This window comes from Chiloscyllium plagiosum, chromosome 28 (genome assembly GCF_004010195.1).
Source record: "Chiloscyllium plagiosum isolate BGI_BamShark_2017 chromosome 28, ASM401019v2, whole genome shotgun sequence".
NCBI classification, from domain to species: Eukaryota; Metazoa; Chordata; class Chondrichthyes; order Orectolobiformes; family Hemiscylliidae; genus Chiloscyllium; species Chiloscyllium plagiosum.
Genome location: NC_057737.1, coordinates 43,098,257 through 43,113,151, shown reverse-complemented (window position 1 = coordinate 43,113,151; position 14,895 = coordinate 43,098,257). Strand labels below are relative to the sequence as shown.

The window sequence follows — 14,895 nt, the reverse complement described above, 5'->3', positions numbered from 1 at the left end:
ATTGAAATGGCAAATAACTGGGAGGTCAAGGTCATTCCTACAGAAGGAGAGGTGGCAAACACTAGCTCAGAGATAGAAAGCAACGAAGGTGAACAGGCCAAAAGGATCAAGTTAGAAATCATCTTGGACCAAAGCCAAATAATTAAAACGGAAACCTGCACAAGGGGGTACTGGATGTCATAGAATCTCAACAGTACAGATAGAGGCCATTCAGCCCATCAAGTCTGCACCTACCTTCTGAAGAGCAGCCCATCCAGACCTACCTCACCTCACATAGATAAGAGATAGGACAGGCGCTAATTGAATATTTTTCATCAGTATTCACAATGTTGTTGAGGAGAATACTAAGATACAGGCTGTTAGACTAGACTGGATTGAGGTTCACAAGGAAGAGGTGTTGGCAATTCTGGAAAGTGTGACAATAGATAAGTCCCCTGGACCAGATGGGATTTATCCTAGGATTCTCTGGGAAGACAGGGAGGAGATTGCAGAACCTCTGGCTTTGATCTTCATGTCGTCATTGTCTACAGGAATAGTGCCAGAAGACTGGAGGAGAACAAATGTTGTTCCCTTGTTCAAGAGGGGGAGTCGAGACAACCCTGGAAATTATACACCAGTGAGCCTTACTTCAGTTGTGGGTAAAGTGTTAGTAAAGGTTATAAGAAATAGGATTTATCATCACATAGAAAAGAATAATCTGATAGTCAACACAGTTTTGTGAAAGGTAGGTCATGCCTCACAAACCTTATTGAGTCCTTTCAGATGGTGACCAAACAGGTAGATGAGGGTAAAGCAGATGATGTGGTGTATATGGATTTCAGTAAAGTGTTTGATAAGTTCCCCATGGTAGGTTATTGCAGAAAATACAGACGTTTGGGATTGAGGGTGATTTAGCGATTTGGATCAGAAATTGGCAAGCTGAAAAAAGACAGAGGGTGGTGATTGATGGGAAATGTTCATCTTGCAGTTCAATTACGAGTGGTGTACCGCAAGGATCTGTTTTGGGGCCACTGCTGTTTGTCATTTTTATAAATGACCTGGAGGAGGCTGTAGAAGGATGGATTAGTAAATTTGCAGATGATACTAAGGATAGTGCGGAAGGATGTTGCAGGTTACAGAGGGATATAGATAAGCTGCAGAGCTGGGTTGAGAGGTGGCAAATGGAGTTTAATGTGGAAAACTGTGAGGTGATTCAGTTTGGAATGAGTAACAGGAATTCAGAGTACTGGAATAATGGTAAGATTTTTGGAAGTGTGGATGAGCAGAGAGATCTCAGTGTCCATGTACATAGATCCCTGAAAGTTGCCACCCAGGTTTATAGGGCTGTTAAGAAGGCATACGGTGTGTTAGCTTTTATTGGTCGAGGGATTGAGTTTCGGAATCATAAGGTCATGTTGTAGCTGCACAAAACTCTGGTGCGGCCGCACTTGGAGTATTGCATACAGTTCTGGTCGCTGCATTATAGGAAAGATGTAGAAGCATTGGAAAGGGTTCAGAGGAGATTTACCAGGATGTTGGCTGGTATGGAGGGAAGGTCTTATGAGGAAAGGCTGAGGGATTTGAGGCTGTTTTCATTAGAGAGAAGAAGATTGAGAGGTAACTTAATAGAGACATATAAACTGGATTAGATTGGGTGGACAGGGAGAGCTTTTTTCTCGGATGGTGATGGCTAGCACGAGGAGACATAACTTTAAATTGAGGGGTGATAGATACAGGACAGAGGTCAGAGGTAGTGTCTTTACTCAAAGAGTAGTAAGGGCGTGGAATACCCTGCCTGCAACAGTCGTAGACTGCAACTTTAAGGGCATTTAAATGGTTATTGGATAAACATATGGATGATAATGGAATAGTGTAGGTTATATGGGCTTCAGATTGGCTTCATAGGTTGGTACAACATCGAGGGCCGAAGTGCCAATACTGCACTGTAATTTTCTGTGTTCTATGTTCTATGTTCACCCTATCCCCATTACCCCAGATTTCCCATCACTAATCCATCCAACCTGCACAGCATTGGACTGTGGGAGGAAACCAGAGCACCTGGACGAAACCCATTCAGATATGGGGAGAACTTACAAAGTTCAGATGGTTGTCTGAGGCTGGAATCAAACCAGGGCCTTTGGCGCTATGAGGCAGTAATGCTAACCACTGAGCCACAATGCAATCCGTGTCTTATAATGTCTCATTAGATTAGATTAGATTAGCTTCCCTACAGTGTGGAAACAAGCCCTTCAGCCCAACAAGTCCACACCGACCCTCCGAAGAGTAACCCACCCAGACCCATGTCCCTCTGACTAATGCATCTAACATTATGGCCAATTTAGCATGGCCAATTCACCTGACCTGCACATCTTTGGGCTATAACATTACGTCCGTGTCATTTGTGATAAAAGTTTCTATTGTGTGAGGTATTTCAGCCCTAAATATTGGTGCTTGATCTTTGAGGGAGTTATCCAAAATGTCCCACTTCCTTACCCTTACTCATAGCCCTGTAAGATATTTCTTTGTTGAGCATTTATCCAACCCCCTCTGAAAGTCACTGTTGCTCTTTCAAGTAGTGCATTCCAGATCATAACTACTCATTGCATCAATAAAATTCTCCTCAACACATTCTGGTTTCTTTGCCCATTATCGAAAATATGTTTTGTTTGATTACCGTCTCTCTGGTGAATGTAACATTTGTCCTTATTCCCTGTACATTACCGTGATATGCTCTTGCCTAACTCAGATGGGATTTTCTGTGCCAGCAAAGTGATAGCAATTACAACTCAAGCGGTCAGAGATTAGGATCCTGGCAATGGGGCTTTTAACTTTCTCTTGCACCCTAGTCCAACCATGGCATGCATTTTGAGAGGGGGCTGTGGACAGGAAAATGGACCCTGGAAGCAAAACTGGAATTATCGATCAGAATTGAAATTAAGATTACAGCATTGAGGTGGGTTAATTTCTTCATCATCACTCTGAATTGAGATGCTGTTTACTCACTGAGGTATGTTATTACCAACTTGTTCAGGCATTTACAGTATTAACAGTTCTCAGGTCTAGGATTAAAACCAAACTTAATTAAGATTAAAACTAAATTTAATGAAGATTAAAAGTAAACTTTGTACCATTGCATATGACTGCCACATCCTCATAATGGTTGCAGTTGTGAATGGCCCAGCCCAGGCTTCCACACTCGCTCAGTGATGACTCGGTCCCTTTGCAATCTACATTGTCCAGCAGTATCAGCCCTGACCCTTTGCCAAAGGGCAGGGTTCCTGCCACAGAGAGGGCACGGCCACATCCAAGCTGCTGGCAAACCACATTGGCATCGACGATGTCCCAATCATCATCACATACCGTTCCCCAAGTGCCATTGTAGAGGATTTCCAAAAGACCCTGGCATAGATTGTGCCCATTCACCAAGCGAACTCCTGGGGTCAGAAAATAAAAACCAACTTGTGAAAACCTGTTCACTGTCTTTGTTTGACAAACAAATTCTCAATATTTGAAAATGCTCAATATTTTCGGTGCCTCCTCTCCATCTCTGTAGTCCATTCAAAGAACTGAACTATAAACTGAAAGGAAAAAGAGTTACTATTGCAAACATTTTATTAACTGGCACCAATGGGACCAGGAGTGTGCCAATTGTTCAAGTATTTTGGATAATCAAGAGGTCCACATAATCAATGTAAAAACACACACTGAGTAATAGAAATGAAATGCAGGGGATATACACATCACTAGTATATGTTATTTCCAACAGAAGTCACTTAAATAATAACGCAACTTTGCCTTAAATAAAACAATACCAACAGCCTTCTCACACGCACTCTGAAGTGACTACTCAGACATCACATGGTATTTGAGGGGGAATTGTTTCAAACTTGAGTCAATTGTTGATGTTCTACAGGGCCATTTGATCGGACACCAAGTATATTTATCCCTATTGAGATAAATAAACTAAAAAACTATAATAATTGGACAGAATAATAGAGTGAACTCCATGGTATCTGAGCTGAAAATGTGTTGCTGGAAAAGCGCAACAGGTCAGGCAGCATCCAAGGAACAGGAGAATCAACGTTTCAGGCATAAGAAGGGCTTATGCCCGAAACGTCGATTCTCCTGTTCCTTGGATGCTGCCTGACCTGCTGCGCTTTTCCAGCAACATATTTTCAGCTCTGATCTCCAGCATCTGCAGTCCTCACTTTCTCCATGGTATTTGAGGCATATACTTTTTACCAGTTTATCGAGAGTGCTGGTTCATAAAGTTCCCGTTAAAACAAAGCTGCTGTCCCACTGCCCACAATGTTAGGACTCCCTAAAGCACCAATGCAATTACTTTTGATATTAACTGCTGTTGTACAGGAAATGTGGTCAATTATTTATGTAATGGATGCCAACAAACTAAAGACAGTGAAAACCGAAAGAACTGCAGATGCTGCAAATCAGAAACAAAAACAGAAGTTGCTGGAAAAGCTCAGCAGGTCTGGCAGCATCTGTGAAGAGAAATTAGAGTTAACGTTTCAAGTCCAGTGGCCCTTCCTCAGATTGGCCCAGACTGGTCCATGTCGACCAAAATGTCCATCCAGTCTCGCCCCATTTCCCTGCACTTGGCCCACACCCTTCTAATTCTTTCCTATCCATATATTTGTCCAAATGCCTGTTAAATGTTGTTAATGTACCTGCCTCAACCACTTCCCCTGGCAGCTCAGTCCACATGCGTACCAGCCTCTGTGTAAAAAAGTTGCCTCTCAGATTCCCTTTTATTCTTTCCCCTCTAACCTTAAACTGATGCTCCCTCGTCCTCAATTCCCCAACCCCAGGAAAAAGACTGAGGTGCATTCACCCTATCCATGCCTCTCGTGATCTTATACACTTCTATAAGGTCCCCCCTAAGTTTCCCACGCTGAAAAGAAAAAAGTTCTTGCATGTCCAACCTCTCCCAATAACTCAGACCTTGGAGTCCTGGCAACATCCTTGTAAATTTCTTCTGCATTCTTTCCAGTTTAATAATATCCTTCCTATAGCAAGGTGACCAAAACTGTGCAGAATATTCCAAGTGCGGCCTCACCAACATTCTGTACAACTGCAACATAACTTCCCAACTTCCATAGTCATGTGATATTGATTGAAGGATGAAATATTGATTGTGACATGAAGGAATGAAAATATTGTACATACTGCCAAGAAGAATAACTAGATACTGTAGTCAAGGCTAACTCATGATAGATTCATTACCAGTTTGTTCCCTTGCCTGACCCAGGCCCACATTTCCACAGTCACAAGGATTTTATGCCAAGCCAAAATAACAGAAGGATGCTGAATGCTGAAATCCAGGCCCATTTCCAACAGATCCTATTTTTTGCCAGGATAAAGGAGGGGGAGATGTTAGTCATACACATTTGGGAAACTCAATCCAGTCAGGGACATCTGAACTTAATGCAGAGTTCAAACAATGTTTGCTGAAACAAGTTCCATTTTCTACAGTGTGTGATTTACCGTTCTCAGGATACCCGTGAATGTGTGAAAGAGGTACATAAGGTCTGCTGAACTTTCAAATTGACACGCTATTTAAATTTAAAATGTACAACCTGCTCGCTCTCTCTCTCTCTCTCTCTTTCGGGTGACAAAAAACATCAATAGAAATTTGTGGGTGTAATCTCGAGGGCTATCATTGCAGTATGAGTCTGGCTGAACTATCAATCTATCATTATCACATGAGTGGGCCTATAAGCTCAGAGTTGGTCCAATAGTTCCAATAGGTTATTGAGAAATCTTCTGACATCGATGTGGGCTACAAATACAACTCTTCTGAATAATAAAGGAAAGAAATTTTAAATAAACTCAACAAACTCAAAGAGGATAAGCCCTGGTCCTAATTGATTACATGGGCAGATATTAAGGGAGTCCAGGCAGGATATTGCTCAGGCACTTTCTAACAATTCATCAGAAAAAAAGCTGCAAGCCAGACAAAAAAAAACATGTAGAACATGTTCAGGGAACGAGAGACCAGTCAGCTTAACATCGGCACTAGAAAAGGTAATGGGAATAAAGGACCAAATAGAAAAACATCCAGAAATCAGAAATACAACAATGTGTGGTCAGAAGGATTTGAAAAGAGATGTCTTGCTTGGCCAATCTCACAGATTTATTTGAGGAGGTAACACAGATAAGGGTAACATCATAGATGTAATTTATCTAACTTACCAGCAGCCTTCAGTATGTTACCATGCAATAGACTAGTGAATACGTTTGGAGTCTGGTGACAATTATCAAAATGGATAGGCAGGTGGCTTTAAGAGTTGGGTAAAAGGAAGCCATGTTGAATGACAGGAAGTGAGAACCAGCAGAGATCAATGTTGGGATCATAATTATTCCTAATTCAAATTAAGGGCTAAGAGCAGGAATCACAAACACTCTTTCTGCATTTCTGTATAAGACAATGAATTTTACCAGAATTTGGATATGTGACAATTTTGGTGAGTTTCATCAGGTATTTACTCTATGAGCACACTAGCGACCTTTTTCACCCTACCTTCCCTCAGAAATAATGCCCCACGACACTGTGGCAGCCCAATCCTTGCAGTTTCCCACTTGCTGTGGGTGGAAGTACTGGCCACTGCCCGGACCTCCCAGGATGCCTGGTGCCAACGCTGTCATTAAAGCTCAGTCTGTGCATCCAGGCAGGTGCTGGCAGCCTGAAATGTAGCTTTCCTTGCCCTGCACGGCTCTTGCCAATTGCTCCAGACATGTTGGACAGAGGGAAATTGCCATTTTGCTTTGCCACTGAGGGTTTGGAGGTCCTGGTCAGTGCATTGCCCTAAGAGTTTGTTGACTGGCGTCTAAGATGGAAGGTCAGAAGAGCAAACTGCAATGGGAAGTGACTAAGCCACTGCTAACTGATGGATTGGAGAATGGAAAACTGCATATTAATAAGGTCCGTCTAAGTATCATTATGTGAAATGGTTTAAATCCTTCAAACTTGGCAAATAGGCTGCAGATGTAAGAGTGAGTGAAAATGTGTGGTGTTGGAAAAGCACAGCCAGTCAGGCAGCATCCAAGGAGCAGAAGATTTGATGGTTCGAGCTCTTCATCAGGAATGTGAGAGTTAATGCTCGAAACATTGACTCTTCTGCTCCTTGGATGCTGCCTGACTGGCTGTGCTTTTCCACCACCACACTTTTAAAATCTGATCTCCAGCATCTGCAGTCCTCACTTTTCCCTGCAGATGTAATAGTGAGTATAATACTGGCAGTTTCACCATTTTAATTGACAGGCCATCTGGTGCAAGTTGAAAAAACAATTAAATCACATTCGATCAGTTGCTGCTGTTTCAATAGATCTAATGGTTGATATTTCCAAAGAGCTGTTCTTATAGCTGATGCCATTATGAATGCTTGGCTGAAATGAAAAGGGACCAAGTTCACATTATTAATGAACATTTATAAAAAGAGTTGTTGTGGTTACTGAATAGAAATATCTTTGACTTCTTTAGTAATGATTGGTCTCTTTAGAGAATTTAAAATCTTTGAATATCTCTCATGCATTGAAGGCTCTTTTATTGAACCAACTGGGAATGAGTGAAATGTCTCCTAAATCATTGGAAGTTGATTCTTTTCATTTCCAAATGTATCCAGTGGCCTGTCCATAATGGTTCCTGGGTGAGATGACCTGGGAGAATGAAATGCCATGTGGAGCAGTTGGGAGAGGGGTGAGAGTGTATAAGGGATGAGGGCTAATTGGACCAACAATTGGGACAAAGCTGCAGACAGAAACAATTGACCCTTCTAAATGGCCTCACTCAGTACTCACCCGGGCACCATCCCCACCCGGCCTCCACCAGCACCCTGGCTGTCGTTTGAGCTCAGCAGATCTGAGTGAAATCTCACTCCACTTCCTGCAGGGTGAACAATGCTTATCGCAAGCTCTTTATATCCAGGCGATCCATGGAGTTGGAAAATTTCTCAATTCATATCTTGCCTCTGTTTGTCGAAATCTGGCTTAGAGAGGGTATTCCTGCTTGTGGGGGAAGATCTTGTGGGGCAGCACGGTGGCACAGTAGTTAGCACTGCTGTCTCACAGTGCCAGAGACTCGGGTTCAATTCCCGCCTCAGGCGACTGACTGTGTGGAGTTTGCACATTCTCCCCGTGTCTGCGTGGGTTGCCTCCGGGTGCTCCGGTTTCCTCCCACAGTCCAAAAATGTGCAGGTTGGGTGAATTTTGGCCATGTTAAATTGCCCATAGTGTTAGGTGAAGGAGTAAATGTAGGGGAATAGGTCTGGGTGGGTTGCTCTTCGGAGGGTCGGTGTGGACTTGTTGGGCCAAAGGGCCTGTTTCCACACTGTAAGTAATCTAAAAGAAAATTGTGTTCATCAATTAGAGGTTCAGAAATATTCATTGAAATAACTCCACAAAGGCCAGTATCTTGTCACCAAGCGACTCTTTATTTATATGTACATAGTACATGACACTGACCCAGCTAGCTCAGAGCCAGCTCGGAGAGTGAACACATCTGACACTCCTGTTTATGTCTGTCAGCCAGGGCTCCCTGAATGGACCAGATTAACAGCCCCAATTAGGGAACTCATATTTAATAAAGTCTAGGAGAAAGTGAGGACTGCAGATGCTGGAGATCAGAGCTGAAAAAATGTGTTGCTGGAAAAGCGCAGCAGGTCAGGCAGCATCCAAGGAGCAGGAGAATCGACGTTTCGGGCATAAGCCTTTCTTCAGGAATGTTCTATAAAGTCTACCTGGCTGACCTTGTTACAATCACTACATTCACCTTTATAGAAACATGAGATTTTATTAATGAGCAGAAAAGAAACGCTGATATTAATCCAAGGCAACTCTCCTTACCTTTATAAACAGGGGCTGATGCTGAATCATCTAAAATGAAAGTGGAGACACACAAGTTAGTTCAGAGAGGGGTAGACAAGTCTCAGTAAATTGTATGCTCCCAAACTGACTGAAATGCCAACATTTGTACTTCGGATTTGATGCAAAATGTGGCAGATGTTGGAGATCTGAGATGAAAAGCAGAAATTGCTGGAGAAACTCAGCATCTTCAGAGAGAGAAACAGAGTGAACATTTCGAGTCCAATCTAGCTTTTGTTGGAATTGAAGAAGGAATGTAATAGGCTTAATGCAGTTGTAAAAATGGTGGGAGGTGGGTAAGTGGAGGGCCAGGTAGGGAAAGCTCAGGGAGAGATTAGAGGGCAAGCAAGAGGACAAAGATGGCATGGAACATAATGCAATGTCAATGGTAATAATTAGAGCAAAGAGACAAAGAATTTCAGAGTGTTCCTATTTATTTAATCTTTAACGCTCCCAAAATTAGCAGAAGTCCTGGTGAGAACACAAAAAAACTACAAGGAACTCCGAAGACCTGACAAGCAATGTGGCTGTAAAAATACAAATGGTGGTTGCCACCTGTCATTTTAGTCAGCGGGATTCATAAAGAGAGTTGTCGGACAAAGAAGTCAACTGCAAACTATTGAAAAGGCACTAACTTCAGGCAGTATTGTTTGGGAAATATACCTGTAGTTGACTGAATTTCACTGAGATCCTGGGGTAATCACTGACCTGAGACCACTCTGGTACAAATGGTAATCAGCTTATTAAATTTAAAAATAAAAAAGTTCAATCAAAGAGTCTTCTATTTCCTGCCAATGTATTCACATTTCAACCATCATACATGAACCAAAGGAGTCAGCTCAATTCAGATTTCCACTCAGCACTCCACAGGATTCCTAATGGGCACAGCTGTCTCAGGCTGTTTCTATTTTCTTGACCAGGGCTAACTTCCCAGGAATCAAGCTCACTGTTTTCAGAATCAAACTTGTGAGTACTACCACTGAGCTGCAGCTGATAAAATATTCTGGAAGGTGTGGGAAAGGGGTTTATCTGCCTGTGTGTGTCAACTAGAAACTGCTGGCCTCAATTAGTCTCCCAACGTTTTGTCACTACATGAGATCACAGAAAATGTACACTTTGCACTTTATTAGAAATGCCCAATACTCAGGTGAAGTAGGGAGATGCTGGTAACAGGCGTTGTGGTGTTCAACTGTTTGAGGTTTGATTATGAGTGGTCTATTAACAAATCTGTCCTCACAGTACTTGATTGGTTCAGTCTGTGTGTTAATAGATCTTGCTCACTGTGCTTGATTGGTTCAGTCTGTGTATTAATAGATTGGTGCTCACAGTGCTTGATTGGTTAGTCTGGGTGTGGACTCAGAGGAAAGTAAACACATCTTACAAAGAGCTGGAAGCCTTGATCTTGAAGCAAGAGGCAGACATTTGAAAAAAAAATCTATTAAGAAAACCCATTAATCATCTAGAAGTATTTTTGCATCACTCTGAAACATACAACAAGGGCTCCCATGAGTGTTTCACAATTGGGAAGGGCTCTACTGGGCACAGCAAACAAAGAATCCCCAAAGGACAGGAGCTTGGCATTTTCATCCAGGTACAGTTTCCCTGAATCTGATCAGAACAAGACGATTCAGATTGTCTTGCTATCTTGGGCCACCCCTCATTCCCTTTCATTTATACCCGATATACTTGGGTTAATAATTACCCCATTAAACAGTCTTCATGATGAACTGACTGACAGATTACAAATGGTAATTTACTGGCAACCAGATTGATTGAATTTATTGCCACATCAATGAATGGCTAGAGGTGCAATTCTATCCAGACAATGAGGGATCTCCTCCCCTTCATCTCTGAACATGAAAGAGGTGATGTGAATTCTGAATAGACAGACTGTGTGTTCTGTGATATCTGAGGAATCTCTCATTGCACTTAAATAACAACAAGAATACTTCCACAGTGTTAAGTAAAAATGATACACCTTCAAGGGTTTGCCAGATGTGGAGCAGCATTTTAGGCTGGGGGGTGGGGGTTAAGTGGGAGAGGCGGGGTTAAAGTCAGGGATGAGTTAATTTCCTCGTGGTTAGCGCTCCCTGCAACCAGTTAAATTCCATCCCTGCTACACCTACCTATCCTCTCATTCCCCAGGAAATGGTAATACAGTCGGTTTTCAGATAAGGCGATAGTTCCATTCTCGTGTTATATGAAAATTGTGCCATTTAAATTAGTGGAGTTGGAATCGTGTTACAGCCAATACAGATAAGGAAACTTCGCATTCTACAAATAACAGTCTAATTTCTCCAATCACGTTAGAGCCAATTTGCTTTGAAGACACAGGGGTTATAGCAGAACCAGCTGCATTGTGGCCATTCTTACAAGTGACTTACTTGTGACTTCACGTTTTGCAATGTGTTGAGTTTCTGAAAGAAAGAAAAGATACTAAATGCAAATTCCTAATTTGACAACATTTCCAAAAGAGCTACTTATCTCGACAATACAATCTCTTCTGAGTATGGCTGTGTTCCCAGAGGCATGTGTGAACCTGAACCTGCTGTATCCATCCTGTTGATTTCCACCAGGGGTTTCCCAACCATTACACTCTCTGAAATATCGTGGTTGAATTTCAACAGGGGTCCTGTTTTACTTTATTCATAAACCAATCTTTGTGTATATATACACATAGTCACAAACGCAGTTCATTTCTCTACAGTAGCATATCAAGGCAAGAAACATTTGAAACACTCTATCCAAACAAATACAAGACTGTGCATACATACGTGCATTTGAGGCACTAACACGGATCTCAGTGAATGATGGAGCAGAACTTGATGGCAATGAATGGCCTACTTATGCCCCTGCATCTTAAGAAACAACTCTCTTCCTGCACACTCAGCAGAATCACCTGGTGCTCAATAACACTGCATGTCACTGCTGCTGCTGACTTTGCAATGCACTCCTAATATGCGGCAGCATCTTACGTTCAGCTGTTTATTGGATTTTCCAATTTCCCAATAAATGCAAGTGGGTTTGCTCTTTCATTGTCATCCCACTGGCCAATGCCAGCACAGCCTCGGTCAGAATTGTACAGCTGCTGTTTCCATGAGTGGCTGCAGAGGGCACTGTGGGCTATGAAAGGCAGAGTCGGACTCTGAAATGAGGAGAGTCAGAAGGAATGGGGAAAGTAGAAGGTGTTTGATAAATAATTACAAAACAAAAGATGAGGAGGACTATACAGGGTGGCTGCTTGGCACTCAGAAGAAACCAGTTCAAATTTAGCCACTATTCACTGCAATCTGGCAACGTGAGCAATGAGCTCAAATCTCACTATGGCAATTTAAAACCAATAAAAGGTCGGTGTTAATAAAATTACCATGAAACAGTCTGATAGTGAACAAGACGGGCTTTAAAAACTATGCTTTTTAGGGCAGGATACATGCCGACGGTACCACATTAGCCTTTAGGATGCCTACAATGGGGAAGCAGGTTATTCGGGTCATTGGGGTCCACACCGACTCTTGGAAGAGCAGCCCACCCAGACGCCACCAGCCTTCCCTATCCCCGTAACATTACACTTCCCATGTTCAATCCGCCTAACCTTTGGACTGTGGGAGGAAACACACGCAGGCATGGGGGGAATACGCAGACTCCACACAGATAGCGTGGCTTCAATCAAACCTGGGTCCCCTGCACTGTGACTCCACCACCACCCGAATACAGTTCAGTCTTTACTGGACTCTTGTTAGGATAAGCAATAACTGCTGTCTTGTCCTGTGGTCCCAGATGTGGAGGTAATCCACTCCTTTTGGTGAGCTAATTATCCTGATACTGTTATGGAATCTTCTCAATAAACGTGAATGACAAACACTCAGGTGTTTTCCAAGTTTTTAAATAAAAACCATTGCAAAGCTAGCAGAAGTCACCCTTCGGATGATCAATAGTCCCATTGCTGCTTGTTTCTGATTCTGCAACTTTGCCTCAAATTCCAAATGTTAAAAATTCAAAGTAAGAATTTACTGTCACTCACCTGACTGACAGCAAGGAGCACAGGACTTTAAACTTACCCAGAACAACCATATAGATCATCACAATAGTGACAGAGGTGATGAGGATACCAAGCAACCAAAGGAAAAACCTCCATCTTCTGAGCTGGATCTTTACACGATGCCTCAGAGACATTTCCTTCTCGTCGTTTTAAACTAGTTTCTCTCTTGATCAAATGCTGAAGTCAGAAACAGTCTTCAAAGTGCTTATCCTGCCTGCACAAAAAAAAATAAAAACAAGGTTATATGACAGGTGGATTATCTTTTAAATTAGTGACGTAGCAATCTTCGGGAACTTTACACTTTCAAACTTGGCAACGTCTTCATATGGGCCACCACTCAGAGCTGGAGGCTCCAAGGAAGTGTTCCTCATTGTAACATACCATCCATTTGTAATACTCCCCCCAAACACCAGGTCTGACTGACTGCATCAGAGTGTAATGGGGGTCACCAGTCAGATGTCTCTCTCAGGATTCCAGGATGGGAGAGAAATGACCAGGAATGCCACAAAAGGAAGAAATTACCAAAATATATAACTTTTGTTGTGATGCTCTTGTGGTGGAGTGATAATGTCCCTACCTCTGCTCTGGGTTCAAATCCCTACCTGCTCCATGGGTGTTTCATAACAACACTGAACAGACAGAGTAAAGATAGTAGTAGACTTTAAAATACTTCATAAAATATTTTTCCCAGAGTGCTGGAATGCAAACCAAATATTATTAGATTCATTTATTTGTTTTAATATATAATGAGCACTAAAAATGTGTTGCTGGAAAAGCGCAGCAGGTCAGGCAGTATCCAAGGAGCAGGAGAATCAACGTTTCGGGCATGAGCCCTTCTTATGCCTGAAACGTCGATTATCCTGCTCCTTGGATGCTGCCTGACCTGCTGCGCTTTTCCAGCAACACATTTTCAGCTCTGATCTCCAGCATCTGCAGTCCACACTTTCTCCTTAATATATAATTATGCAATATGCTGGAATGTGCTGCCTGGGAGGATGGTAGTGGCAAGTTATCTTACATCCTTTAAAAAGGACTTGGATGAGCACTAGGCACATAAGGTCAGGTGTTTTCAAGTGGCAGCACACTTGATGGGCCAAATGGCCTCTTCTTCACTGTATGATTCTGTGATTCAATCCCACCACTTCTAATTTTCAACATTGTGGGTTGAGGGTGCAGGCTGTTGTGGGTCATAGTCTTTCTACACTGAGCGTGTTTTCCACTTCCCCTGGCAAGGAACATAGTGTGGCTTGAGCTTACAATAACATCCCATTGCCAATGAAACAGATTATCCTCCCTTACGCAAAATGGCATTAATGTTCCTACAGGAACTAAATGTAGAAAATTTGGGATGTAGTTATAGTGGAGCAGTTCACGGGAAGTTCACTAAATTGATTCCAGAGATCAGGAGTTTGTCTTATGAAGAGAGATTGAACAATTTAGGCTTATACTCTCTGGAGTTTTGTAGAATGAAAAAAGATCTAATTGAGGTACAAACGATGCGACAGGGAATTGACAAAGTAGATGTAGAGAGTGTTTCCTCATTTGAGGTTATCTAGAATGAGATTGCACATGATTGCATTTGGGAAGACTCCTGGGATAATACAGAACAAGGCTGCATTTGGATCTCATTTACCTGCCTCAGAAGTGAAAACATTGCCATTCAATGTAATGTTCAAGGTCAATGCTCAGCACTGTTATACTTTTCTGACCAGTACAAACAGGGAATCCTGAGAGACAGGATGTACATGTACACATATATATATATATATATATATATATATATACACCCTTGAGTTTAGAAGACTGAGAGGGGATCTGATTGAGACATATAAGATTATGAAAGGATTGGACACTCTGGCAGCAGGAAACATGTTTCCTCTGATGGGTGAGTGCCGAACCAGAGGACACAGCTTAAAAATACGGGGTAGACCATTTAGGACACAGCTCAGGAGAAATTTCTTCACCCAGAGAGAGGCGGCTGTGTGGAACGCTCTGCCCCA

The 14,895-nt window shown here is 42.3% G+C and overlaps 1 protein-coding gene across 1 annotated transcript in view; it reads right to left on the bottom strand.

Annotated features, from left to right (window-relative positions):
* Nucleotides 1–14,895, bottom strand: part of LOC122564231 (scavenger receptor cysteine-rich domain-containing group B protein-like) — an 87,170-nt gene that overhangs the window by 50,240 nt on the left and 22,035 nt on the right. The window contains exons 2-4 of the mRNA XM_043718929.1: nt 11,241–11,273; nt 8,839–8,868; nt 3,108–3,413 (exon numbers count right to left, since the gene is read on the bottom strand). Of these exons, the coding sequence (XP_043574864.1) occupies nt 3,108–3,413; nt 8,839–8,868; nt 11,241–11,273 (369 nt within the window). The remainder of the gene's footprint in view (nt 1–3,107; nt 3,414–8,838; nt 8,869–11,240; nt 11,274–14,895) is intronic.